This window comes from Callorhinus ursinus, unplaced genomic scaffold, assembly GCF_003265705.2.
Source record: "Callorhinus ursinus isolate GAN/ISIS: 27379988/994484 unplaced genomic scaffold, GSC_fseal_2.0 scaffold2, whole genome shotgun sequence".
Classification (NCBI taxonomy): Eukaryota; Metazoa; Chordata; class Mammalia; order Carnivora; family Otariidae; genus Callorhinus; species Callorhinus ursinus.
Genome location: NW_027397064.1, coordinates 101,333,367 through 101,356,606, shown reverse-complemented (window position 1 = coordinate 101,356,606; position 23,240 = coordinate 101,333,367). Strand labels below are relative to the sequence as shown.

The 23,240-nt window shown below is 45.7% G+C and overlaps 1 protein-coding gene across 4 annotated transcripts in view; it reads left to right on the top strand.

The window, feature by feature from the left end:
- The window catches only part of CLASP1 (cytoplasmic linker associated protein 1), a 260,116-nt gene extending 249,497 nt beyond the window's left edge, over nt 1-10,619 (top strand). For all 4 annotated transcript variants that reach the window (XM_073885224.1, XM_073885214.1, XM_073885207.1 and 1 more), the window contains one exon: nt 7,484-10,619. In XM_073885224.1, coding sequence (XP_073741325.1) covers nt 7,484-7,570 — 87 coding nt within the window. In that variant the 3' untranslated portion in view covers nt 7,571-10,619. The remainder of the gene's footprint in view (nt 1-7,483) is intronic.
- The last annotated feature ends 12,621 nt before the right edge of the window (nt 10,620-23,240 follow it).

The window sequence follows — 23,240 nt, the reverse complement described above, 5'->3', positions numbered from 1 at the left end:
TGGTGGCCTTGGGTCTGGAGCCCGTTACAGCTTGAGTCCACTCAGAGGGCTTAGGAAGGCCGGCCCTTGCACCATTCTGCTTTGGTAGTCCGATTCATCCTGTTCCGGGTGTTCAACGTGGTAACTCTGATGTGGTGATAGGAGCTTTGTAGACTCAGATACACATCTCCATCACCAAAAATCGGTAGCTGACAGACATGGTGCTAAGTCTGTTAGACTAGAAACAAAAGGAATTCCTGTTTCTCCGCAGAGAAAGGCCCGACGCAAGGACGCAGAAGGAATGCGTTGGGGGGCATTTTGAGAGTGCCCCGTCACTGTGGCAGCAACGCCGTCTCTGGGGTCAGACAGCCTGCCCTCTGGTCTCTGTCTCCCAGTTCTCAGCTGGCTCTAGGACCTTGAACAAGCTTTCTTTTCTTTTTCTGGTTTTTTTTTTTTTTTAATTATGGCAGAATACACATAACATACAATTTGCTATCTTTACCATTTTTGAGTGTACGGTTTACCGGTAGTAAGGACATTCCCATTGCTGTGTGACCATCACCTTCAGAACCTTTTTCATCTTGTAGAACCAGTACTCTGTACCCTTAAGTAATAATTCCTCATTATTCCCTCTTCCCGGCCCCTGGCCATCACTGTTCTATTTTCGTCTCTATGAATTTGCCTACTCGGGTGCCTCATAAAAGTGGAATCATTTGTCTTTTTGCAGCTGGCATATTTCACTTAGAATAACGGTCCTTGAGGTTCATCCTTGTGGTAGCATGTGCCAGAATGTCCTTCCCTTTTGAGGCTGAATAATATTCCATTATATGTACATGCAACAGCTTGCTTATCCACTTTTTGGTAATGGACACTTGTTCTTTCCACCTTGTGTCTGTTGGGAGTAGTGCTGCTATGATAGTGTGTACAGATACGTCTTTGAGACCTGACTTTCAGTTCTTTTGGGTTATCTATGCAGGACTGGAATTGCTGAATCCTATAATAACTTTTCCACGGTGGCTGTGCCCTTTTACAGTCCCAAGAACAGCACCAAGGGCTCCAGTTTCTCCACATACTCACCAGCATTTGTTTTCTCTTTTTTTTTTTTGATGGTAGCCATCCCACTGGCTGGTGGCCATATGTTCTGTTGGCTGCTTGGTGTATCTTCTTTGGAGAAATATCTACTGAAGTCCTTTGTCCATTTTGAATTGGAGTTTGTTGTTTTTTAATTGTTGAGTTTTAGTTAGAAGTTTTCTGTATATTTGGAACATTAATCCCTGTCTTTTGATGCATAAAATTTTTTAATTTTCATGAAGTCCAATTTATCTGTTGTTTTGTTGCCAGTGATCTTGGTATCATAGCCGAGAAATCAGTGACAAATCCAGTGTTGTGAAGCTTCTGCCCTGTGTTTTCTTCTAAGAGTTTTATAATTTAACTCACACATGCAGGTCTCTGGTCCATTTTGAATTAATTTTTGTATGGCAGTAGGTGATGCTCCAATCTCATTCCTTTGTATGTGGATATCCAGTTTCCACGGCACCATTTGTTGAAAAGACTACCCTCTCTCCATTAACTGACGATTTTATATCCTACTACTTTGCTAAATGTATTAGTCTTAGCAGGGTGTTTTGGGGGGAATCATTAGGGTTTTCCACATATAAGATCTTTCATCATTTATGAATAGAGACTATTTTACTTCTTTCCATTGTGGAGGCCTTTTATTTTCTTGTCTAATTGCTCTGGCTGGAACTTCTAGTACCAAATAGAATAGAAGTGGGGAACATCAGCATCCTTGCCTTGTCCTTGATCTTCCGAGAACACTTTCAGTCTTTTACCATTGAGCATAATGTTCATCATAGGCCCCCCATATATAGATTTTGATATGTTGAGGCAGTTTCCTTCTATTCCTAGTTTGTTGAGCAATTTTATTATCAAAGGGTGTTGAATTTTGTCATCATCAATTGAAATCATGTGGTTTTTTCCCCTTCTGTTAATGTGTGTTATAGTGATTAGATTTTCATATGGTGAGCTATCAAGGAATTTCAGGAACAAATCCCACTTGGCCATGGTGTATACTCTTTTTAATAATGCTGTTGAATTCAGTTTGCTAGTCTTCTTGAGGATTTTTATATCAGTATTCATAAGAGATATTGACTCATAGTTTTCTGTTCTTGTCTCCCATCTGGCTTTGGTATCAGGACAATGCTGACCTTACAGCATGAGTTTGGAAGTGCTCCTTAATCTTCGATTTCATGGAAGAGTTTGAAGAGCGTTGGTGGTAGTTTGCTAAACGTTTGGTAGAATTTATTAGGGAAGTCATCTGGTCTAGGGCTTTTCTTTATAAGAGGTTTTTTGTTGTGTTTTTGTTTCTGTTTTACTGCTGTCAATGAGAGGAAAACTTGTATCGAGGCCCCAGGGCCTAGGGGCTCTGGCAGGAGGTGGCCCTGCAGGCAAAAGAAGAGCTGGTGGAGGGGCAGGTTGTTGGTGAGGCGCACCTCCTGTGGCAGGTGACTGCAGGGGCGCAGGCGAGCAGAACACTTGCAGCAGATCATCTAGTCGCAGTTGTATTTCTGGGCCAGCTGGCAGAGGGAAGGCTCGATGCTGCCACCCTGCAGGTGAAGCTCCCAAGTACAGGGTGGCCTCGTTCTGGATATTGTTGTCTGAGACAATGTGGCCATCCTCCAGCTGTTCGCCTGTAGAACTCAGATGCTGCTGGTCGGGTGGGATGCCCTCCTTGTCCTGGATTTTAGCTTTAACATTCTCAGTGGTGTCGCTGGGCTCGACCTCGAGAATGTTGGTCCTGCCGTCAGGGTCTTCACAGAGATCTGCATCTCTGTGTCTGCCGCAAGGCCGCTGCCGCCTATGAGATTTTTGGTTACTGATTCAGTCTTCTTACTAATTATAGGTCTGTTCGCCTTTTCTTTCTTCGTGATTCAGTCTTGCTAGGTTTGGTGTTTCTAGGAATGTGTCCGTTTCATCTGGGTTATCTAATTTGTTGGTGTACGTTTATTCATAGTGTTCTCTTACAATCTTTTTTATTTCTTTTTTTTTTAAGATTTTATTTATTTGAGAGAGAGAAAGAGAAAACAAGCAGAGGGGAGAGGTAGAGGGAGAAGCAGACACCCCGCTGAGCAGGGAGCCCAACGCAGGACTTGATCGCAGGACCTGGGGTCATGACCTGAGCCGAAGGCAGACGCTTAACAGACTGAGCCACCCAGGCACCGCTAATCTTTTTTATTTCTGTAGAGTTAGTAGAAATGTCCCACATTCGTTTCTGATTTTAGTAATTTGAGTCTTCTTTTTTCTTAGGTAACTGAGCTAAAGTTGTGTTGATTTTGTTTATCTTTTCCAAGAACCAGCGTTTGGTTTCATTGATTTTCTCAGTTGCTTTTCTATTTCCTTTATCTCTGTCCTGATCGTTATTATTTCCTTCCTTCTGGGTTTAATTTATTCTCTTTCTCCTTCCTTAAGATGTAAAGTTAGGTGATTGCTGTGGGCTCTTCCTTCTGTCTTAATCTAAGCATTTGTGGCTACACATTTCCTTCTTTGTGCTGTGTGTGCTGCATCCTGTAAGTTTGGGTAAGTTGTGTTTTCATTTTCATTTGTCTCAAGATCTCTTCTAATTTTTCTTGTGATTTCTTCTTTGACCCATTGGCTGTTTACCAGTGTGTTGTTCAGTTTCCACAAATTCGTGAATTTTTCAGTTTTCTTTCCTTTACTCACTTTTCACTTCATCCAGTTGTGGTCAGAGAAGACACTTTGTATGGGATCTGTCTTTGTAAATCTATTGAGACTTAATTTGTGGCCTAACACACAGCCTGTTCTGGAGCATGGACTGTGTGCTCTTGAGAAGAATGTGTATTCTGTTGTTGGGTAGGGTGTTCTGGGTGTGTCTGTTAGATCTAGTTGGTTCGTTGTGGTGTGCAAGTCTTTGATTTCCTTGTCTTCTTTTTGGTTGCTCTCTCCATTATTAAGAACAGAGTCTTGGGGCACCTGGGTGGCTCAGTCATTAAGCGTCTGCCTTCGGCTCAGGTCGTGATCCAAGGGTCCTGGGATCGAGCCCCACATCGGGCTCCCTGCTCCACGGGAAGCCTGCTTCTCCCTCTCCCACTCCCCCTGCTTGTGTTCCCTCTCTTGCTGTCTGTCTCTCTCTGCCAAATAAATAAGTAAAATCTTTAAAAAAAAAAAACAAAACGGAGTCTTGAAGTTTCCAACTGTTCTCCAATTCTGTCAGCGTTTTCTTCTTATATTCTGCTGGCATGTTACTATATACTTAATGGTCTGTCGTCTTGTTGTATTGACCTGTTATGAATATATAAGGACTTTCTTGGTCCCTTATAAACTTTTTTGATTTAAAGTCTATTTTGCCCAATATCATTAGCACAGCCACCCCTGCACAGTCGATTACGGTTCGCATGGGGTGCCTTTTTCCAGCCTTTCGCTTTCAACCTCGTTGTGTCTTCCCTAAAGTGAGTCTTTTGTAGACAGCATAGAGTGGGACCATGTTTTCCTCACCCATCCTGCCGATCTCTGTCTTTTGACTGGGGAGTCTCACCATCTCCACTGGAAGTAACTACTGGGGAGGAGAGACCTTTGTCATTTGGGCATATGTTTTCTGTATGCTGTAGAGCTGTTTTTATCCCTCATTTTTCTGCATTACTGCCTTTTGTGTTTGCTTTGTGTACTGAAACGTTTCTGCTCCCTTCTCATTTCTGTCTGTGTATATTCTGTAGCTGTTTTCTTAGTGGTTGCTGTGGGGATTACATCTGACGTCCTAACGTTGTAACAGTCTGTAATTTGAATTTCTGCCAGCTTCCGGAGCAAGTGAACTCTAGCCTTTTCATTTGTAAAATAGGAGAACCTGTGCTGCCTCCCTCAGAGGAACTTTGTGTGGCTCAAATATGGGAATCCGTAAAAGCTCCTTGTGAACTGCTGAACGTGTACACATCATTAACTCTCTTACCATCTTTTCCTTGGGCTTGCACTTATGTTCTGGACGTTGCTAGTGGATACTTCCGTGTTGTTTTTGTTTTTGTTTTTTCAGTTAATTAACATATATTATTAGTTTCAGAGGTAGAGGTCAGTGATTCATAGTTGCATATAACACCCAGGGCTCATTACATGACGTGCCCTCCTTAATGCCCATCACCCAGTTACCCCATTCCTCTACCCTGCTCCCCTCCAGCAGCCCTCAGTTTGTTTCCTGAGATTAAGAGTCTCTTATGGTTTGTCTCCCTCTCTGGTTTTGTCTTGTTTCATTTTTCCCCTCCCTTCCCCTATGATCCTGTTTTGTTTCTTAAATTCCACATGTCGGTGAGATCATATGATACTTGTCTTTCTGTGATTGACTTATTTCACTCAGCATAATACCCTCTAGTTCCATCCACGTCGCTGCAAATGGCCAGATTTCATTTTTTTTTTTTTTTTGATGGCTGGGAAATATTCCATCGTGTATATATATGTATACCACATCTTCTTTATCCATTCATCTGTTTCAGGGGTTTTGATTGTAAATAAGTACAACAGTGTTTAGCAACTCTTTTTTAACCAGCCTTTCACAGAAATAGAACTGTCCTGTCTTCTGGAACATTTTTTTTTCTTTAACAACTCTTTGGTTCAACGAGTACGGGTTAGGAAGCCGCCCTCTTCACTGTACCCCTAAGGCATGTGGGAAAAGCAAAACCCTGTTCTGCCCTGGGGCGGGACGGGACTGACGCAAGCCTGCACAGTCCCCCAGGAGGGACCAGCTGAGCTGACCCAGTGACTGGGTTGCGGGCCCCCTGGAGCAGGAGGAAAGGTGGAGGCCTCCTGGAGGAGACAGGACTGAACTGGGGGGCTTGGCAGCACGGGGCTGAGCTGCAGGAGGAGACAGGACAGCTCGCGCAGGAATAGGGGAGGGGTGTTCGGAGGACATGTTTGCTGAGTAAGGAGCTGCTGGAGGCACACGGAAGTGTTCTCATTTTTCTTCATTTTGCAGGAGGGGAAGTTGAGGTTCAGAAAATGTTTTGCCTGAAGTCACACAACTAGTTAATGGTGGAGTTGGTTTTAGGACTGTGCTGGATCTGTTGAGGCACAAGCTGTCGCGTTGTCTGATGAGTGGGATTTCCCTTGAACCTGGTCGGCCCTGGATGTATCACTCTGAACCTGAGAACATGAGAATCCTCGTGTAAAATGATGGTACTACCCTCATGGGGCGCCTGGATGGCTCAGTCGGTTGAGGGTCCGACTTTTGGCTTCAGCTCAGGTCATGATCTCAGGGTCACAGGATCGAGCCCCACGTCCGCTCTGCACTCATCAGGGAGTCTGCTTGAGATTCTCCCTCTCCCTCTGCCCCACTCTGCACGTTGTCTCTCTCTCTTTCTCAAATAAATAAATGAAATCTTTAAATAAAATTAAAGGTTTAAAACTTGAAAGGGTGGGGAAGGAAAAGCAACCTGTGTTGTACTCTGCTCAGTTAAAACGGCTAAGGCAGCGCTACAGGTGCCGGTGCGTGGAGATCCCAGGGCTGGACTGTGGAATAAAGGCAGCAAACCTCAGACTGCCTACTGCTCACTCCCTTTGTGGAAAAACACATGACACAGCTGTTCACTTCATTCTCTACATCTACCTTGGTGTGATGTGTCAGGGAGACTTAGCTTCTCCTAGGAGCTCTGTACAGTGGCTGTTCCAGTTCCTGCTTGTTTTTTTGGGGGGAGGGGCTGCTTTCTCGTGCACCACACGCTGAGCCTCTCTTCCTGGGTCCCCCTGGAAACCAGCCGCATGGCCTCTTTAGAGCAAGGCAGGTAAAGAGCAGTGGATGGGAAATAGTTCATAATTCCCTCAGTCTTATAAGTTGTGTGTTATGTGGACGTTTATGGGCATCCTGTTTCCACAGATACTTGTTTCTTTTTGTTCTTAATGTGATCAGCCTTGTTTAGCCTAGCCGTCCCTGTGGAGCATGGGCCCGCACCCCGCTTTCCGCACCAGCTGCGTGCAGCCGTTGGCTGCAGTCACCCCTGGAATGTGTGCCTCTGCTCTTCACATACCTGCTTCCCCAGCACCCTTGTGGCCTACCTGGTTACAGTAACACTTTTCATTCTGTTCCGGAGAACCATTGCAGCTCCCTCTCCTCTAGACCCTGACTTCCTCCCACCGCTGTGACCCTCGCCCCGGGGCACATGTGTGCTGCCTGAGTAGTAGGCCCTCAGTAAATGTTCATATGATGAATTTCTCAACTAAGGAACATGCTGTTTTCTTCCTTTTTTTTTTTTTTAAGATATTTATTTTTGAGAGCGTGAGCATGAGCGGGGGCAGAGGCAGAGGGGGGAGCAGACTCCTCACTGAGCAGGGAGCCCGACGTGGGACTCGATCCCAGGACCCTGGGATCATGACCCAGGCCAAAGGCAGGCAACCGACTGAGCCACCCAGGTGCCCAGAACGTGCTGTTTTCTTACTGTTGCCTGGGTTTTCGTTGTCTGCTCTCGGATTGCTTTCCTCCTGCTAATGCGTTTGTGTCTTCTCTTTGCAGATGAAGCTACTAAACTTATATATAAAGAGGGCCCAAACCACGAACAGTAACAGCAGCTCCTCATCCGACGTGTCCACACACAGCTAATGGCAGCGCCAGAGTCTCTTCGTGTAGCCCTAGAAGCAGTCGGTGGTGCCTCTCCGAGACCCTCCCCCACCCTCCCCCTCATCAGCTGCCCAATCAATACAAGGAGGCCCGCAAATATTTATTACAATCAGTATTTTGGTCCCTTCCAGCTTTTGTGTAGAATCTTACTGGTATTGAATGTAAAGGAAGCAAGGCCTGTATTGCAGTCCTCATATGAAACAAATGGAATAAGAAAAGAGCCATACTTAAATGCATCTTGTACAGCCTGCTGAGATCATAAAACCATGTGTGTGGGGTGCACTTTCAAAAAATTGGAGCTCTCTGGCCAATACTTGGTAGAAAGTAGCATTTTCTCTTAGTTACTAACATTTGAGGAGGGTATGTTAATTTGTGCTTCTCTCTCACTTCGCTTACTTCCTTCTGGATACGGCCTGTGACCCCAGGAAAGGGTCATACATCTTTCAGTTGTATTGTGAGACCTACTAAGAGTGTGAGTCAAGTCTCGGCAAGAAACAGAGAAAAGCCTGAAGACGGTCTTGTAACAACCACGTGGGATTTTGCTTGTACAGGATCTAGCCTGGAGGCCCAGGGTCCCCTTGCAGCCTCCTTCCAGGATGGGCTCCCCACCCCTCTGGACACTCTACTCACGCTGTCCCCGCCTGGAGCTTCCAGTCGAAAGAATTCTTTCTTCTGTTTAAATCCAAACACAAAAATCAAGGTAAATCTGTAGCAGCCATTCGTGGGTGCCTAACGTGGCATTTCATGAAGCCTGGAGGGTACAAAAGAAGGTGCGTGTGTGTGAGTGAGTGTTCCACTCCTCAGCTCTTGGGGAAACACTATGTTAACAGGGCTCCGCCTTGACCCTGGTGCTTGGTGGTGCAGATTTTTAGATTTAGCGCCCTCTCTCTGCCTCCCCCACAGCCTCTGCCTCAGCTCCTCAGTTCTGGAGTGTTCTCCGTCAGTCTGGTAAATGGCATCCCAGTTTTGACTTCTCGGTTTAATATAGGAGTAAGATCGAAGAAAAGTCCAGAGAGGCCAAGTATCAGAATCTTTTTTTTTTTTTTAATTTTATGGACAAAAGTACTTTCTTGCTCATCTGTTGAAATAGTCCTTGTTTAAGGAAAAAGTAATTTGGCGGCTAGCAAATTGCAGAAAAACAGGATTTGAAACCCAGTTTCAAAGTCTGTTTCCTTTTCTCCAAGGAGAAATGATCAGAGAAACTACCCTTACAAATTTCTTAAGGGTTTGATTGCTCCAGTAAAATGAACTCTAGATTTGGAATCTGGTTAAATACATTTTGAGTAAAATTCTTAAAGCCACATGGAAATCCTTGATGTCTTCACAAAGGCTTTTCTATCCTGTGTCTAAATGGAACTGGTTTTTCCTTCTGGAAAATGCCGACTCTGGTGGTATTTTTTTTTAATGAGATGTTCGCTGTTCCGATGCAGAATCCCCTGCAGCCTGCAGCCCTGAGAACAGAGACTGTGTGGGGTCACCATGGACGTCCACAGACCCCCCTGCTCTGGCCCTCGGCTTTGTGTTGGAAGTTGCAACACTGTAGCACACATAAACTCAGTTTCATTCGGAATTTATTTTAGATACTTTATTTGGAACTAGGCACTGAAAATGAAGGTCCAGGAACAGTGAAGCCAGGGTGCCTTCACTGAGAGAGAGAGAGAGTGCGCGCGCGTGTGTGTGTGTGTGCACGCGCGCATGCGCGCACGCAGGGGGTATCTTGCACATGGAGGGAAGTACCCCACTGCTGCTGTTGAAGGAACTTCAGGGGTGCATTTTAAGTGGTTGAATATTGACTTATTTTTGGCTCAGAACATAGCAGGACCAGGCCTTACTTTCACTGATAAATACCGTTTGTTATATTTCACTAATGGGATTTCCTTTTTACACTCGACAAGTGAGTCAGGGCACCTTTTGATTACTCCTCTGTTGTAGAAACGTGCATTCTGGCTAGGTTATTTATGAGTTCTGTTACACCTGATGCGTTTGGAAACACCTTTCTCCTTGAACTCTCTGACTCCCTGGTCCCCCAGGCCCTGCCGCCTGCAGTTGGGAAGAATCTTGAACATTGCCGAGTTGTCCTCACAGTACTCCCAAAGGGCTAGCCTTGAATGTCACTTCCCCAGCCTTCAGTCTCCTGACCTAGAGAGAGCTACAATCACGTACAGGTCTCTTGGCCTCAGTCAAAGCCCTGCCCTCGCGCCGGGGTGACTCGCATGCCGCCACCACCTCATGGGGAGGGAGCTGCGCCTGCCGCCGACCCCCGAACCCCGGACAGCCGCCGCCCCCCTGCAGGCCTCCCGTTCGGCCCAAACACCACAAAGAGCAAAGCACCCAAAACTGCGAAACTCTGTTTGCCTCCCCTGTTCACCTGACCGTCCAGGACCCTGACGAGCCCACCCACCTGAGCCTCCCTCGCGCTGGGACTGGCTTCCCTCCTGGCTCCTACTTGCCACGGTGCGGCGGGCAGGCTGAGGCCGAGGTGGGCCTGCAGCTTCCTTCAAGTACACCGTGTGTGCTTCGCCGGGCGGCGCTGCGGACAGCCCGGGACTGCCTCTCTGTGGCGCCCCCCGGCTTCCCCTCCCCTGTGCAGGTGATGCAGCCGATCCTGGTCTCCTCCGTCTTTTTCTTTCCCTGCCGCCCTTTATTTATCAAGCCTAATACTACACGTTAACAGCAAGTAAGGACTTTGTAGAATCCCACCAGGACTTTGCTAACAATGATGTTTGGAAATGGGAAAAAAAAAAAAAACGCTCTGAAAACTATCAGCCACCAAAATAGTTTTGTCGGCACTGTGTTCACACGCATGGTCCCCACACCCCCAGGTTGGGTTTTTTGGGTTTTGTTTTTGTTTTTTGGGGGCTTTTCATGTTACATCCATATCTGTATTTATATCTTATTTGTTTCACTTTCAAGTGTATCATGGCAAATGTACAGATTTTTTTTGTTAATAATGTGCTAGGATTTGCTAAAAAAAAAAACAAAAAAAAAAAACCCTTTTGAGTTTGCCCTAGAATAAATGAAACTTAATTCAGTTTCTTGCCCTGGAGCAGTCTTTTTCCTCCCTGGATCCTGTAGATAGCTTATCCCGTCTCCCCAACCCCAGAAGGTGACGTGTTTGTAAAGAATCCGAGGGGGCTCCATCAAGGGAGTTTTCTCGATGTCAACGCGTCACTCTCTGGGGGGAGTGTCCCACCTGCCCTGAGTGCTTTCGGGAGCTGCCACCTTGCAGTGTGGAGTGGAAGGGTTGGGCGTAAAGACCCAGGTGGGCTGTCTGAGCAGAGAGGAGGTTAGCTTCCAGGAACTCAGCTCAGGAGCTGCTGCTGGGAGCAGGCTAGACCTGGGGGAAGGACTTGGAGGGAGGGGGCCGCCTGGCAGCTGACCGGAGCATGGACTTAGGAGGATCGCGTGCAGGACACCAAGGGCACCAATCCACTTTTTTGAAGCCTTTTACTAAAAAAAAGATGGTGAGTTTTCCATTGTTTACTGTGATGTACCTCAAGTACCACCACCCCATGACTCAGGCCCCTTTCCCTGTGGCCCACCACCTCCTTCCCCCGTTTGACCTGTGACAGCGGGGTGGTAGGATCACAAATGCCTGGGCCCAAATCCCAGCTCCCACCCTCCCCAGGCAAGTCGCCACTCTTCCGGCTGGCAGTTCCATTTTTAAGGTGGAACAACAGCTACGTCCTGGTGGGGCTGTGAGGATTCGTGGAGCTGAGGTAAGCTGCTGGGACGGAGTGAATGCTGGGATGCCCCCGCGCTGCCTCCTGCAGGGAGAGGGAAGTCGGGTGGAGCCACCCCCGCAAGCCTGCACGCACACTCCATTATTCATTAGTGAATGTGGAAAACTCCCGGGCGGGCACAGACCACAGTCCTTTGGGTCTCTAACCCCTGCCTTTCCCAGGTCTGCCATCTTGAAGATGGTCACGGGCCATGGTTGCGGTGGGGTGGGGTGTTCAGAGGCCCACTGTAGTCCACAGCGCTTGGTTCAGGGGGTCTGAAAGGTCTTCTCTCCAGAAAGTGCACCTTTCCACTCAGTTTGGCACTCACTCATAGAAGGTTCCAGGACCCCCCTGAACCTGTCCCAGGTTCCCAAGGTGAAAAGCTCTGACCTGAAGACCAAATATGCTCTTGACATTCTTGGGTCATTCACGAGGGGGTGGGGACGTGCAGCTGACAGGCAGCATTAATAAACTTGTCTGGCATTTAGACTTGGGAGAATTCTCATCTGTAACCTCGGACTGGCTTTTCCACCAGTTCTGTGATGCAGATAAGGGACGTGCTGTCCTGTTCAGTTGTCAGAGGAGGAAACTGAGTCATGAGGCATGAGGAGAAGTCTCGGTTAGACGGTGACAAATGTTAGGGCAAGACCCCAGGCTCTGCCCCTGTCTAGCAGGTGTCTTCCCAGCCCCCCCCCCCCCACCTCCCACCGTTAGCACATTTTTCCAGGAACAACAGATGGGCACGTGGGAGTCTCCCGGGGTGGGGGGGGGGCTTGTGAAGCAGCATGCTCAGTGCCACCCCCTGAGCAGCAGATTCTGGAAGGCTGCAGGCAGGCCTGAAAAGGTGCATTTCTGACAAGCTCCCCGGCGAGGCTGATGCTGCTGGTCTGGGGTCGCAGCTCGAGAACCACTGCCGTGCACTTTGCTTAAAACAGGACGGGTGGTTTGGTCCCAAGCTTTTGGGCAGTCCTGAGAGAAGCTGTTGCAGAACACAGCACCGCGGACATGACGGGTAAGGCTGCTGCCTGTCTAACTTAGCCTCCTGACTAGGACTTCCGGAAGGGAATGGGGGCCGTTAGCAGAGGGAAGCCAGGAGTGTCCGGGGCAAACTGGGCACTCAGCCCTCACCCCCCTCCAGCATAAAGCTCCCTGCTCAGGGGAAAGCGCTTCCTGCAGGGCCTTCGCCCAAACCAGCCGGCCTCGTGGCTTCCTCCAGTATTTATTAACTCCCGCTTCAGTGGCTCCAGGCAAGAACGGACAAAGGTCATGTGAATGGGCATCTAATCCCGGATTATGTATTTAAAAAACACTACAATGCTTCCACACCAGTGCCCTCCTCAGACGGCGGGCCTGCTGCCAGCACCGGGGCCCCGGAGGCTGGCTGTGGGGGCGCCCCAGGTGTCCCCAGCTCCAGCGCCCATCAGCGCCTCTCCTCTGGTCTCCCGCTTCCCCGTCTGCGGGCTGCGACGGCCTCACCCTGAGCTGTTGGATGCCAGGCTCACTGAACTGTGCCTCGGGGGCGCCCCCGGGGTGCTGCTCACGGGGCCTGGTGAGGGGGTCAGGGGCCCACCTGAGGCAGGAAGTCTGGATCTTGAACCCTACTTGAGTGTTGCAGGGGTCTATGACTTCACCCAGATGACTCCAGTCTAGGAGGAGGTCAATTTCTTACTGTAAAAAGAGTAGAGGAGTGAGGGGTTGGTCGGGGTGAGGGGTGGCGGGCCCCACTGCTCGGCCCCCACAGCCCCTCCTGTCTGGGCTTCTCAGGCGCCCTCTCTACAGGGCACTACTCCTCCCCTCCCCCGACTCCTTTCTGCGCCTGCTGTGTCCCGAGGGCCTTGCCTCATGACCCCTGGGCTCCAGCTTCACACCCCCCTCTGCCTTCGCGAGGTCTCCGCATGGACAGCATGGACGTCTCAGGAGCTGCTCAGTGCCCACAGTGGGAGTTTCCAGCTGGTCTCCCAAACCCGCTACCCTCCCTTTCGGTAGCTCCCCCCCTCGCAGATGCCAAGGCCAGGCCCTCCCCTCATCCTGCCCCCCCACCCCTACACACACCTTCAACTCCCCAGTGCAATGAGCCCCACCCCCACAGTGGGTCTCTTTCCTCTTGCGAGGACCACGGCCCCTGCTCTCCCCTGCACAGCCCCTGCACAGCCCCTGCACAGCCACAGAGGGGCTGCTCCATCCCCTCCTGCCTCCGGGCTCCTGCCCTCTGTCCTCACTCCAGAACGGCCCCCCTTGGGATTTTTAAGAACGTTCATCTGATCTGCCATCGCTTTGCTTCAGACCTTGCAGTGGCTACACACACACACACACACACGCACACACGCACACACGCACACACGCACACACACACACAATTTGAAAATCTTGAATGCTGCCTACAAGACCCACCACCCAGCCCCCGCGCTCCTCTTTAGCTACATCTCATATCACTGTTTCCCTGCCTTGGGCGGGGCCTTTGCATTTTTTTTCCTTCTGCATGGCCCACTCTCCTACCCCCTGTGCCCGTGCGCACACACGCCTAGACACACAATTCCCTTGGCTAACTTTGACAGGTACTTTATGTCTCAGCTTAAATGCCAGGTCATTATTTCTTTGGAAAAGAATCTAAATGAGTCCCTTACTTTTCTTACCTAACATGTTCATATCCGTTTGTGTGATTGTTTCACCCATCCCTGCGGGTGGGAACTGGGCCTGTCGCACTGACATCTGTATTCCAAGTACAGCCCATGTGCTGGTTTGGTGGTAGGTGCTGAATGAATGAATGGATGGATGGATGCATGAATGGATGAAAGAATGAACGAATAAATGAATGAATGATCAGTTTGCAGTTCCTGGAGTAGCCTGTGATCTCAAAGGCATGCCCCGTGACCTAGAGCTTTTTCTGTTTCTTCAGGGGCCCTGCCGTCTGCCGTGAACACGGAACCCTGCTACACTGCCTGGGTCCCAGTCCCAGCTCTGGGGGCCCTCCGGCAAGTCGGTAACATTTTCCCTCTGTTTCTTTCTCTGAATGGGCAGAGTGCCAATAGTGCTGACCTCGCAGGCTCTCTGTAAGTCACTTAAAAATAAAAAGTGCCCCGGCCCCTGCCTGGCATGTTGTGTTAGCCACTACTTTTTATTCGGTGGTCAATTAAACCAATTAAGTGAGGGAGTGACATTGGCCTTTGGAGTCGGGCCTGGGTCCCAATGCTGGCTTCCTTCCATTGCTCATCTGTGTGAACTCAGCTGAGTCTTTGGGCTTCCACCAGCCCGAAAATGATGAGAAGCAGTGTGACCACCGTGGAGAAGTGTAACATCCTCTTGTAATTAAAGATTCATGTACCTTCCAACCCATCCCTTCCACTCCTGAGGCATGCCCTGGACAAACCTACACATGAGTGTTTTAGCAGACTCATGCAAGCGTTGGAGGCGGCATAATTCCTAATAGCAAGGCCAGACACAGCCCAAAGTGGTCCTACAAGGAGGGAGGACAGAGGCCTTGCAGATTTGTCACATGGTGGGGTCTGGTACAGAACTGCAAAGGAATGCTCTACAGCTGCATTTATCTACATGGATAAATCTTAGGAACACCTAAGGAAAAAGAAAGTTCCAGAAGAATGTGTAGACTATCTTACCATTTTTTGAAGTTTTTAAAGATGAAAATGACCAAAACTAAATAACCAGGTGTCTTTTAGAGACACATAGGTTGTGGTAAAACTTTACAAAGTAAGTAGATCTAAAACCAATTTAGGAGAGTGGTTGGTTGTTGTGTGTGTGTGGGGGGGTGCCAACAATCCAGAACAGCAATAATTAAAACCAGCTCAGTAAAATAGTATTTAGTAAGAGTTTAGCAAAGTGAAAATGAGGAATTTGTTTGATCTGGGCAATGATGGATGATCACAAAAGGGGAAGGGGTTTTTAGATGGCAGGGGATTGGTTTAAAGTGATTATTTCATACCATTTTAGGAAATGGGCTTAAATGTCTTTTATGATTATCGGAGACATTTACAAGAATAATATGTTTTTGCACTTATGTTCATGAAATGAGCTAGATCTAATCTCGCTTACGTGGCTTGCACAGTTTTGTCTGCTCGGGGCATTTTCAAGTTTGGTCTCCATTGTGTATTTCCCTTCAACATGGGAGAACAAGACAAGAAGCAGGTGGCCAAGTTCAATGACATTGATGATATTCTGGCTCATAATACGGATGGTGGGCTCACAGGTGTTTGTTTTATTTTTATAGCTCATTACTAACATGTATGTTGTATATATATATTTGTATTATCAAATATTTCATAATTTAAAAACAATAATGTGTGAGAATATTAAGCTATAGGGTGATTTATTTTTTTAAGATTTGATTTATATATTCATGAGAGAGGGAGAGAGAGAGGCAGAGGCAGAAGGAGAAGCAGGCTCCCCGCTGAGCAGGGAGCCTAATTTGGGACTCGATTCCGGGACCCCGGGATCACGACCTGAGCCGAAGGCAGGACACTTAACTAACTGAGCCACCCAGGGGTCCCTATAGGGTGACTTAGATGTCTCCTATTTCTTTTGATTATGATAGACTTAGAAACTCCCAAATTTTTACTTCTTGTAGAGAAGTTGCCGACCCCTGAGAATACATCGGTGGACCACCATTCAAGGAATGCCACACTACATGAGACCATCGGTGTCCTAACAGGCCTGTGTCTAAGGGGACACCTAATGTTTTGGACAACATCAGCCTTCCTGGGACACCCTTTCTGCACATGGCAATGGAGGAAGGGGGAGATAGAAGATCTCCTTCCTCCCAGCATCAGTTTCCCATAGCCCCTCGGACCCCTAAACGTTAGAGAGGCTTTGTCTCTTTTGGTTCTTTTTCCTGCTCAGCTCACTCCTCTCCCACCTGGTTTTGCTCCCTAATAAAGGCCAAAAGGGGAAATAGTTCCGATGGTATCCACGTTGTTATTGATTACAGAGGGTCCTGCTTTTTCAGCCAAGTCTGAGGTCCCTCATACTGTGTGAGACATCCTCCAAAGAATGGGAAGAGAGCCCCAGAAAGACACACTGCAGAGAGGGTAGCACTCAGGAAGACGGCTGCTCTCGGAAACGTCAGGTTGCAAAGCAGAGATGCCGAATCTGAGGAGGACTGGCTTGCTTCCGACCTTTCCCAATCTTTCTAACATGCTTTCCTCTCCTGCTGAGCCATGCTCCACTGGTCCTGGGTGGCATGTGTGGCTAGGTTCTGCCAAGGAGTGCACCTCACATGATGGAAGGCAGTTTTGTTGAGAATGGACACAACGGCGGTGACACTTGGTTCTTGGGGGACAGCTCAGGTGCAGGTTCTAGCTTGTCTGCAGTGTCAGGTCACAGCTACCAAACAGTAGGTGGACCGTGAAGGTTTGTCCCATTATCTGGGAAGGTATTTTCTGTCTGCTGCTGTTCCTGGCTGAGTGGCATCCAACCTGATCCTCCGGTTCTCCCAAAGATAACATCCACTGCCAAACTCTCTGGAAGAAGTCCTTTCCGTGGGCGCCCAGGGGGCTCAGTCGTTAAGCGTCCGCCTTTGGCTCAGGTCATGAGCCCAGGCTCCTGGAATTGAGCCCCACATCGGACCCCCTGCTCAGCAGGGAGTCTGCTTCTCCCTCTCTCTCTGCCCCTGCTTGTGCTTGCTCTCCTTCTCTTTCTCTCTCAAATAAATAAATAAATAAAACCTTAAAAAAAAGAAAAAAGAGAAAACCCTTCCTGCTTACACTAACTGGAGGGAACTCCATCATCTGTAATGGATAACCCTGAGCAACAGGAAGACAACCCAAAACATCCAACTGAAGATGAAACAGCTAAATAAATCATGGCTTAACTTTTTGATGGAATACTATCCAGCATGTAGAGTGTATGCTCAAAAAATTCTTAAACACATGGGGGAATGCTCACAAATAATGGCAAATGGAAAATAAAAAGGTAGGATTTCCTCTTCTGATAATGGTACACTAGATAATTTTGGGTAAAACTTTCTACAGAAGGCAACTAAAAAAACTGGACCAAAAATTTGCAAATTTGACTGAAGCATCAGAGAGTTCAAGTAATGAAAATTTACTAGGAATTACAGAGAATTAGCATGAGAAGATGGAAATCCTGAGAGCCAAGCCTAGCGCTTAGGGCAACTTGTGTCCTGGGTGTGTTTGCTGACCCAGAAAAGAAAACTAAGACACCAGAGATGTTGCGCCAAGGCAGAAGGAAATGATCCCAGATACCAGGCGGGTGTTGCAGAAAGGAAGATCAATTGAAATGGTAATTATGGAAGCAAATCTAAATGATTCTGCCTATGCAAAACAACAATAGTTTTGACCTGTGGAATTTCAAATGTACATGGAATTTAAATTTATAACAACGGTATGTGAGTAAAAAGGGAGCCAACTGAGGTTCAAGTGTTCTAAGGAAGAGACTGTTAGAAGTACTGATTAACTAAGGATTTGAGGGGGCGCCTGAGTGGCTCAGTCGGTTAAGCATCTGCCTTCAGCTTGGGTCATGATCTCGGGGCTCGGGGATCGAGCCCCATGTCAGGCTCCCTGCTCAGCGGGGAGCCTCCTTCTCCCTCTCCGTCTGCCCCTTCTCTTGCTCATACTTTCTTTCTCTCTCTCTCTGTCTCAAATAAATAAATAAATAAAATCTTAAAAAAAATATATTAGGATTTGAAAAGTCAGTGACGCATTTTGAAACTCTAGGGAAAACCTAAAAATAAAATTAAAGCAAGGTGAGGTATAACTTCCAAACTCATGAAAAGGGTAAAACTGTATAATTAAAAAATAATGACTTCAAAAGAGGCAAAAATGAAAGAAAAGGAAATATTGCTGATGGAACAAATAGAAGGCACCTAGTGACATGTTAGATTTAAGTCAACATTTTACCAATTATATTAGATACAAATGGACAGGATCCACCAATAAAATGGGGGAAAAAATTAGAACAGATTAAAAAAAACAAACAGCTATATACTGTTTCCAAGAGACACATCTAAACATAAGTGTATAGGTAAGTTGACAACAGACTGGAAAAAGATATACCATGCAAGTACTCTGTTTAAAAATACGCCTCCACATAAGCCAATGGACAAGGAAGAAATTACAATGGGAATTAGAAAATATTTTTAATTGGATGATAATGAAAATATCACACATCAAAATTTGTGGAATGCAGCTAAAGCCAAGCTTAGAGGAACATTTTAGCCTTGGAGGCATGCGTTAGTTAAAAGTTAAAGCTGAATGCTTATAATTAACCATTTATCTCAAGAAGTTAGAAAAACGGGACGCCTGGGTGGCTCAGTCAGTTAAGCGGCTGCCTTCGGCCTGGGTCATGATCCCAGGGTCCTGGGATCGAGGCCCACATCGGGCTCCTTGCTCAGCAGGGAGCCTGCTTCTCCCTCTCTCTCCCTCTGCTTGTGCTCTCTCTGTCAAATAAATAAAATCTTTAAAAAATAAAAAAGAAGTTAGAAAAACAATAGCAAGATAAACACAAAGTAGAAGAAGGTAAATAATATAATGCATTAAATAAAATATAATGCAATTAAATAAAGAACATGTAATAGGGAAGATCAATAAATCAAAAAGCTAATTATTTGGAAAGACTAATACAGGGCTCCTGGGTGGCTCAGCCGTTAAGCGTCTGCCTTCGGCTCGGGTCATGATCCCAGGGTCCTGGGATGGAGCCCCAAATCGGGCTCCCTGTTCGGCAGAGAGCCTGCTTCTCCCTCTCCCACTCCCCCTGCTTGTGTTCCCTCTCTCGCTGTGTCTCTCCCTCTGTCAAATAAATAAATAAAATCTTAAAAAAAAAAAAAAGAAAGACTAATACAATTAAAAACATCCCCAAATCAATAAACGCTTGGCAAGATTAACTGAGATTTTTAAAAAGTCACAAATTATCAATATCAGGAATGAAAAAAAAACATCTTCAGAGATCCTGTTAAAAAGATAATCAGGAACAACTGGAAAGCATGCAAAAGAAAAGAATAAATTTAGATCCTTACTTCATACCATATACAAAAATTAATTAAAAATAAGTTAAAGGGGGCACCTGGGTGACTCAGGTGGTTAAGCGTCTGCCTTCGGCTCAGGTCACGATCTCAGGGTCCTGGGATCGAGCCCTGCATCAGGCTCCCTGCTCCGCGGGAGCCTGATTCTCCCTCTCCTTCTCCTGCTCCCCCTGCTTGTGCTCTCTCACTCTCTCTGTCAAATAAATAAATAAAAGCTTTAAAAATTAATTAAAGATCTAATGTAAGCTAAAACTATAAAACTCTTAGAAGAAAACATGTGGCAAATCTTCACAACCTTGTATTAGGCAATATGACACCAAAAGCACAAGCAACAAAAGAAAAAGACAAATTGGACTTTACCAAAATGAAAAACTTGAAAACTTTTTATACTTCAAAAAACATCATCAAGGGGGCACCTGGGTGGCTCAGTCAGTTAAGAGTCTGTTGATCTCAGCTCAGGTCTTGATCTCAGGGTTGTGAGTTCAAGCCCTGCACTGGACCCCACACTGGGTGTAGAACCTACTTAAAAAAAACAAAACAAGGGGCCCCTGAGTGATGCAGTCGGTTGAGTGTCTGACTCTTGTTTTTGGTTCAGGTCATGATCTCAGAGTCGTGAGATCAAGCCCCGTGTCTATGTCCGAGCTCAGCGAGGAGTCTGCTAAATTTTCTCTCTCCCTCTGGCCCTCTTGTGCTTACACTCTATCTCTTTCTCTCTCTCTCTGAAATAAATAAATCTGTAAAAACAAAACCAAAACTCATCAACATCAAAAAAGTGAAAAAAGCACTCAGAGAACAAAAACAAAAAATTTGCAAATCATGTATGTGATAAGGAACTTATATCCAGAATATATAAAGAACCCTTAAAAGTCAACAACAAAAGACAACACAATTTTAAAATAAACAAAGGATCTAATAGACCTTTCAGGAAAAATATGAAAATATGAAGCAAGGTCAACATCATTAGTCATTAAAGAAATGCAAATCACAACCACAATGAGATCACTTCACACTCACTGGAAAAGTTAGAGTCAAGAGGCAGACAGTTATAAATTTAGCAAAGATGTGGAGAAATTGGAACCTTCTTATATTGTTGGTGGGAATGCAAAATGGTACAATCATGTTGGGAAACAGTTTGGCAGTGCCTCAAAGTTGGACATAGAGTTACCATATGAACTAGTAAGTTCAAGCCTCGATATTTACCCAAGAGAATACATGTCCACGCAATAACTTAGAATGTTTATAGCAGCATTATTCATAACAGCCCAACGATGGAAACACAGATGTCCATCAGCTGATGAATAGATCAATAAAATGTAGTATGTCCATACAATGAACCATTATTTGGCAATAAAAATGAATGATGTACTGCTATATACTACAACATGGGCCGAACTTGAACATATTATGCTAAGTGAAAGAAATCAGTCACAAAGGCTACATACCCTATGATTCCATTTACATGAAATGTCCAAAGAGACAGAAAATAGACTAGTAGTTGCCAAGGCCTGGAGGAAGGAAAGAATGGGAGTGATTGCTAATGGATAGAGAATTTTTTTTGAGATAATTAAAATATTCTGGAATTAAATAGTGGTGAAGGTTGTACAACTATGTGGATACACTAAAAACTACTGTATTGCACTTCCAAAAAATAAAAAGAACCAAGATGAGTATATACAATGTAACAATAACGACATTCTGCTAAAATGTGGACAGAATGGACAAATTGTAGAAAAATACAATCCAAAACGGCCACAACAAAAAAGGAATTAATAGTCTCATAGCTATTAAAGAAATTGAATACATAATTTTAAGACTTCACACAACAAAAACTCCAAGGCCAGAGGACGGCATTGGTGCTTTTTACCAAACACATAAGAAAAAAGTGCCAATCCCACACAAACTCTTCCAGAAAACAGAACAAGAGGGAACACTACCTGATCAGGTCAGCATAACCTTGATATCAAACCCGATAAGACATTATGAGAAAGGAAAATTACAGGCCAATGTCACTCATTAACATAGACACAAAACTCCCAAACAAAATATTAGCAAACCGAATCTTGCAACGTATAATGATCAAGGAGTGTTTACTCCAAGGTTGGTTTAACAGAAAATCAATTAATGAAATTCATCACATGAGTAGAGTATGAGGAAAACTCATGATCATTTTAATAGATATAGAAACAGCACTTGATAAAACTCAATGTCCATTCATGATATTCAACATAACTTTTAGAAAACTCAGAATAGAAGGAAACTTTTTTAATCTGATCAAGGTTGCCTGTAAAAACCTAGGGCAAATAGCATACCTAATGATGAGTTGTTGACAGGTTTTCCTTTGGGATCTGCTACAAAGCAAGGATGCAAATTATTGCTACCTCAGCTGAATGTTTTACTGCAGACGCTGAAAAGATCTAAACGTAGAATGTCAAGAAAAAAGAGATTAAAATCATAAAGATTGAAGGGAGGAAAGAGAACTATCACAGTTTGTGGATGAAATAACTATGTAAATAGGAAATCCAAAGAATTTACAGATAAATTATTTGAATTAATTAGCTCAGCAAAGTTGCTGGACAAAATTCGGTAGAAATAAACCACAACTATATGTTAACAACAAACAGAAAATGAAAAATTTAAATAGGTACCGTTTACAACAGAATAAAAATTCTTAGGACCTAGAAACAAATCTAACAAAAAAATGGAAAAGACTTCTCTGAAGAAAACAATAAGAATATTCTTGGAGGAAAATGAAAATTTAACTACATGGAGAGATATGTTCTTTGGAAGACATAGTATGATAAAGTTGTCAGCTCTCCCCCAAATAAGCTGCATATTTAATGAAATTCTAATAAAATTTCCAAGTGTTTTTATGTATCTTGAAAAGCTGATTTCAAAGTCTGTGTGGAAATGCAAAAGGACAAAAATAGCCAAAAGACTTAAGAAGAGAAAGGAGGGGCACCTGGGTGGCTCAGTCAGTTAAGCATCTGCCTTCGGCTCAGGGCATGGTCTCGGGGTCCTGGCATCGAGCCCCGCATCTGCTTCTACCCCGAGTCTGCTTCTACCTTTCCCTCTGCCCCTCCCTCCCGCTCGTGTTCTCTCTCTCTCTAAAGAAAAAAAGGAAGAAGAAGATGAGGAGGAGGAGGAGGAGAAGAAGAAAGAGGTGGGAGAATCTGTTCTACCAGAAATCAAGAACTTTTAGAACGATCAAATAATTAAGGTAGTATGGTATTCTGCAGTAATAGACAAACAGGAAAGGAACAAATAAAGAGCCCAGAAATAGACCCATGCATAGTTGGACATTTAATTTATGGCAAAGGTGGCATCGCAAAGAAGTGGGAAAAGGCAAGTATTTTCAATAAATGGACTGCGTCCACCAGATATACAGGTGGAGAAAAAAAAGAGAAACTTGACCCCTACCTCACACCATGCACAAAGATGAATTCTAGGGGGAGTTAGGCCTAAACATGAAAGGCAAAACAATATATCTTTTTTTTAAATGTATTTATTTATTTGACAGAGAGAGAGACACACACACACACAGTGAGAGAGGGAACACAAGCAGGGGGAGTGGGAGAGGGAGAAGCAGCCTCCAGGCTGAGCAGGGAGCCTGATGTGGGACTGGATCCCAGGACCCTGGGCTCATGACCTGAGCCGAAGGCAGACGCTTAACGACTGAGCCACCCAGGCGCCCCAAAACAAGATATCTTTGAGAAGATAATTGGGAATATCTTCATGACCTGAAGGTAGGGAAGATTTCTTAAATAAGACACAAAGAGAAATTGTCATAAAGAAATGGACTGGGCGCCTGGGTGGCTCAGTTGGTTAAGCGACTGCCTTCGGCTCAGGTCATGATCCTGGAGTCCCGGGATCGAGTCCCGCATCGGGCTCCCTGCTCAGCAGGGAGTCGGCTTTCCCTCTGACCCTCTTCCCTCTCGTGCTC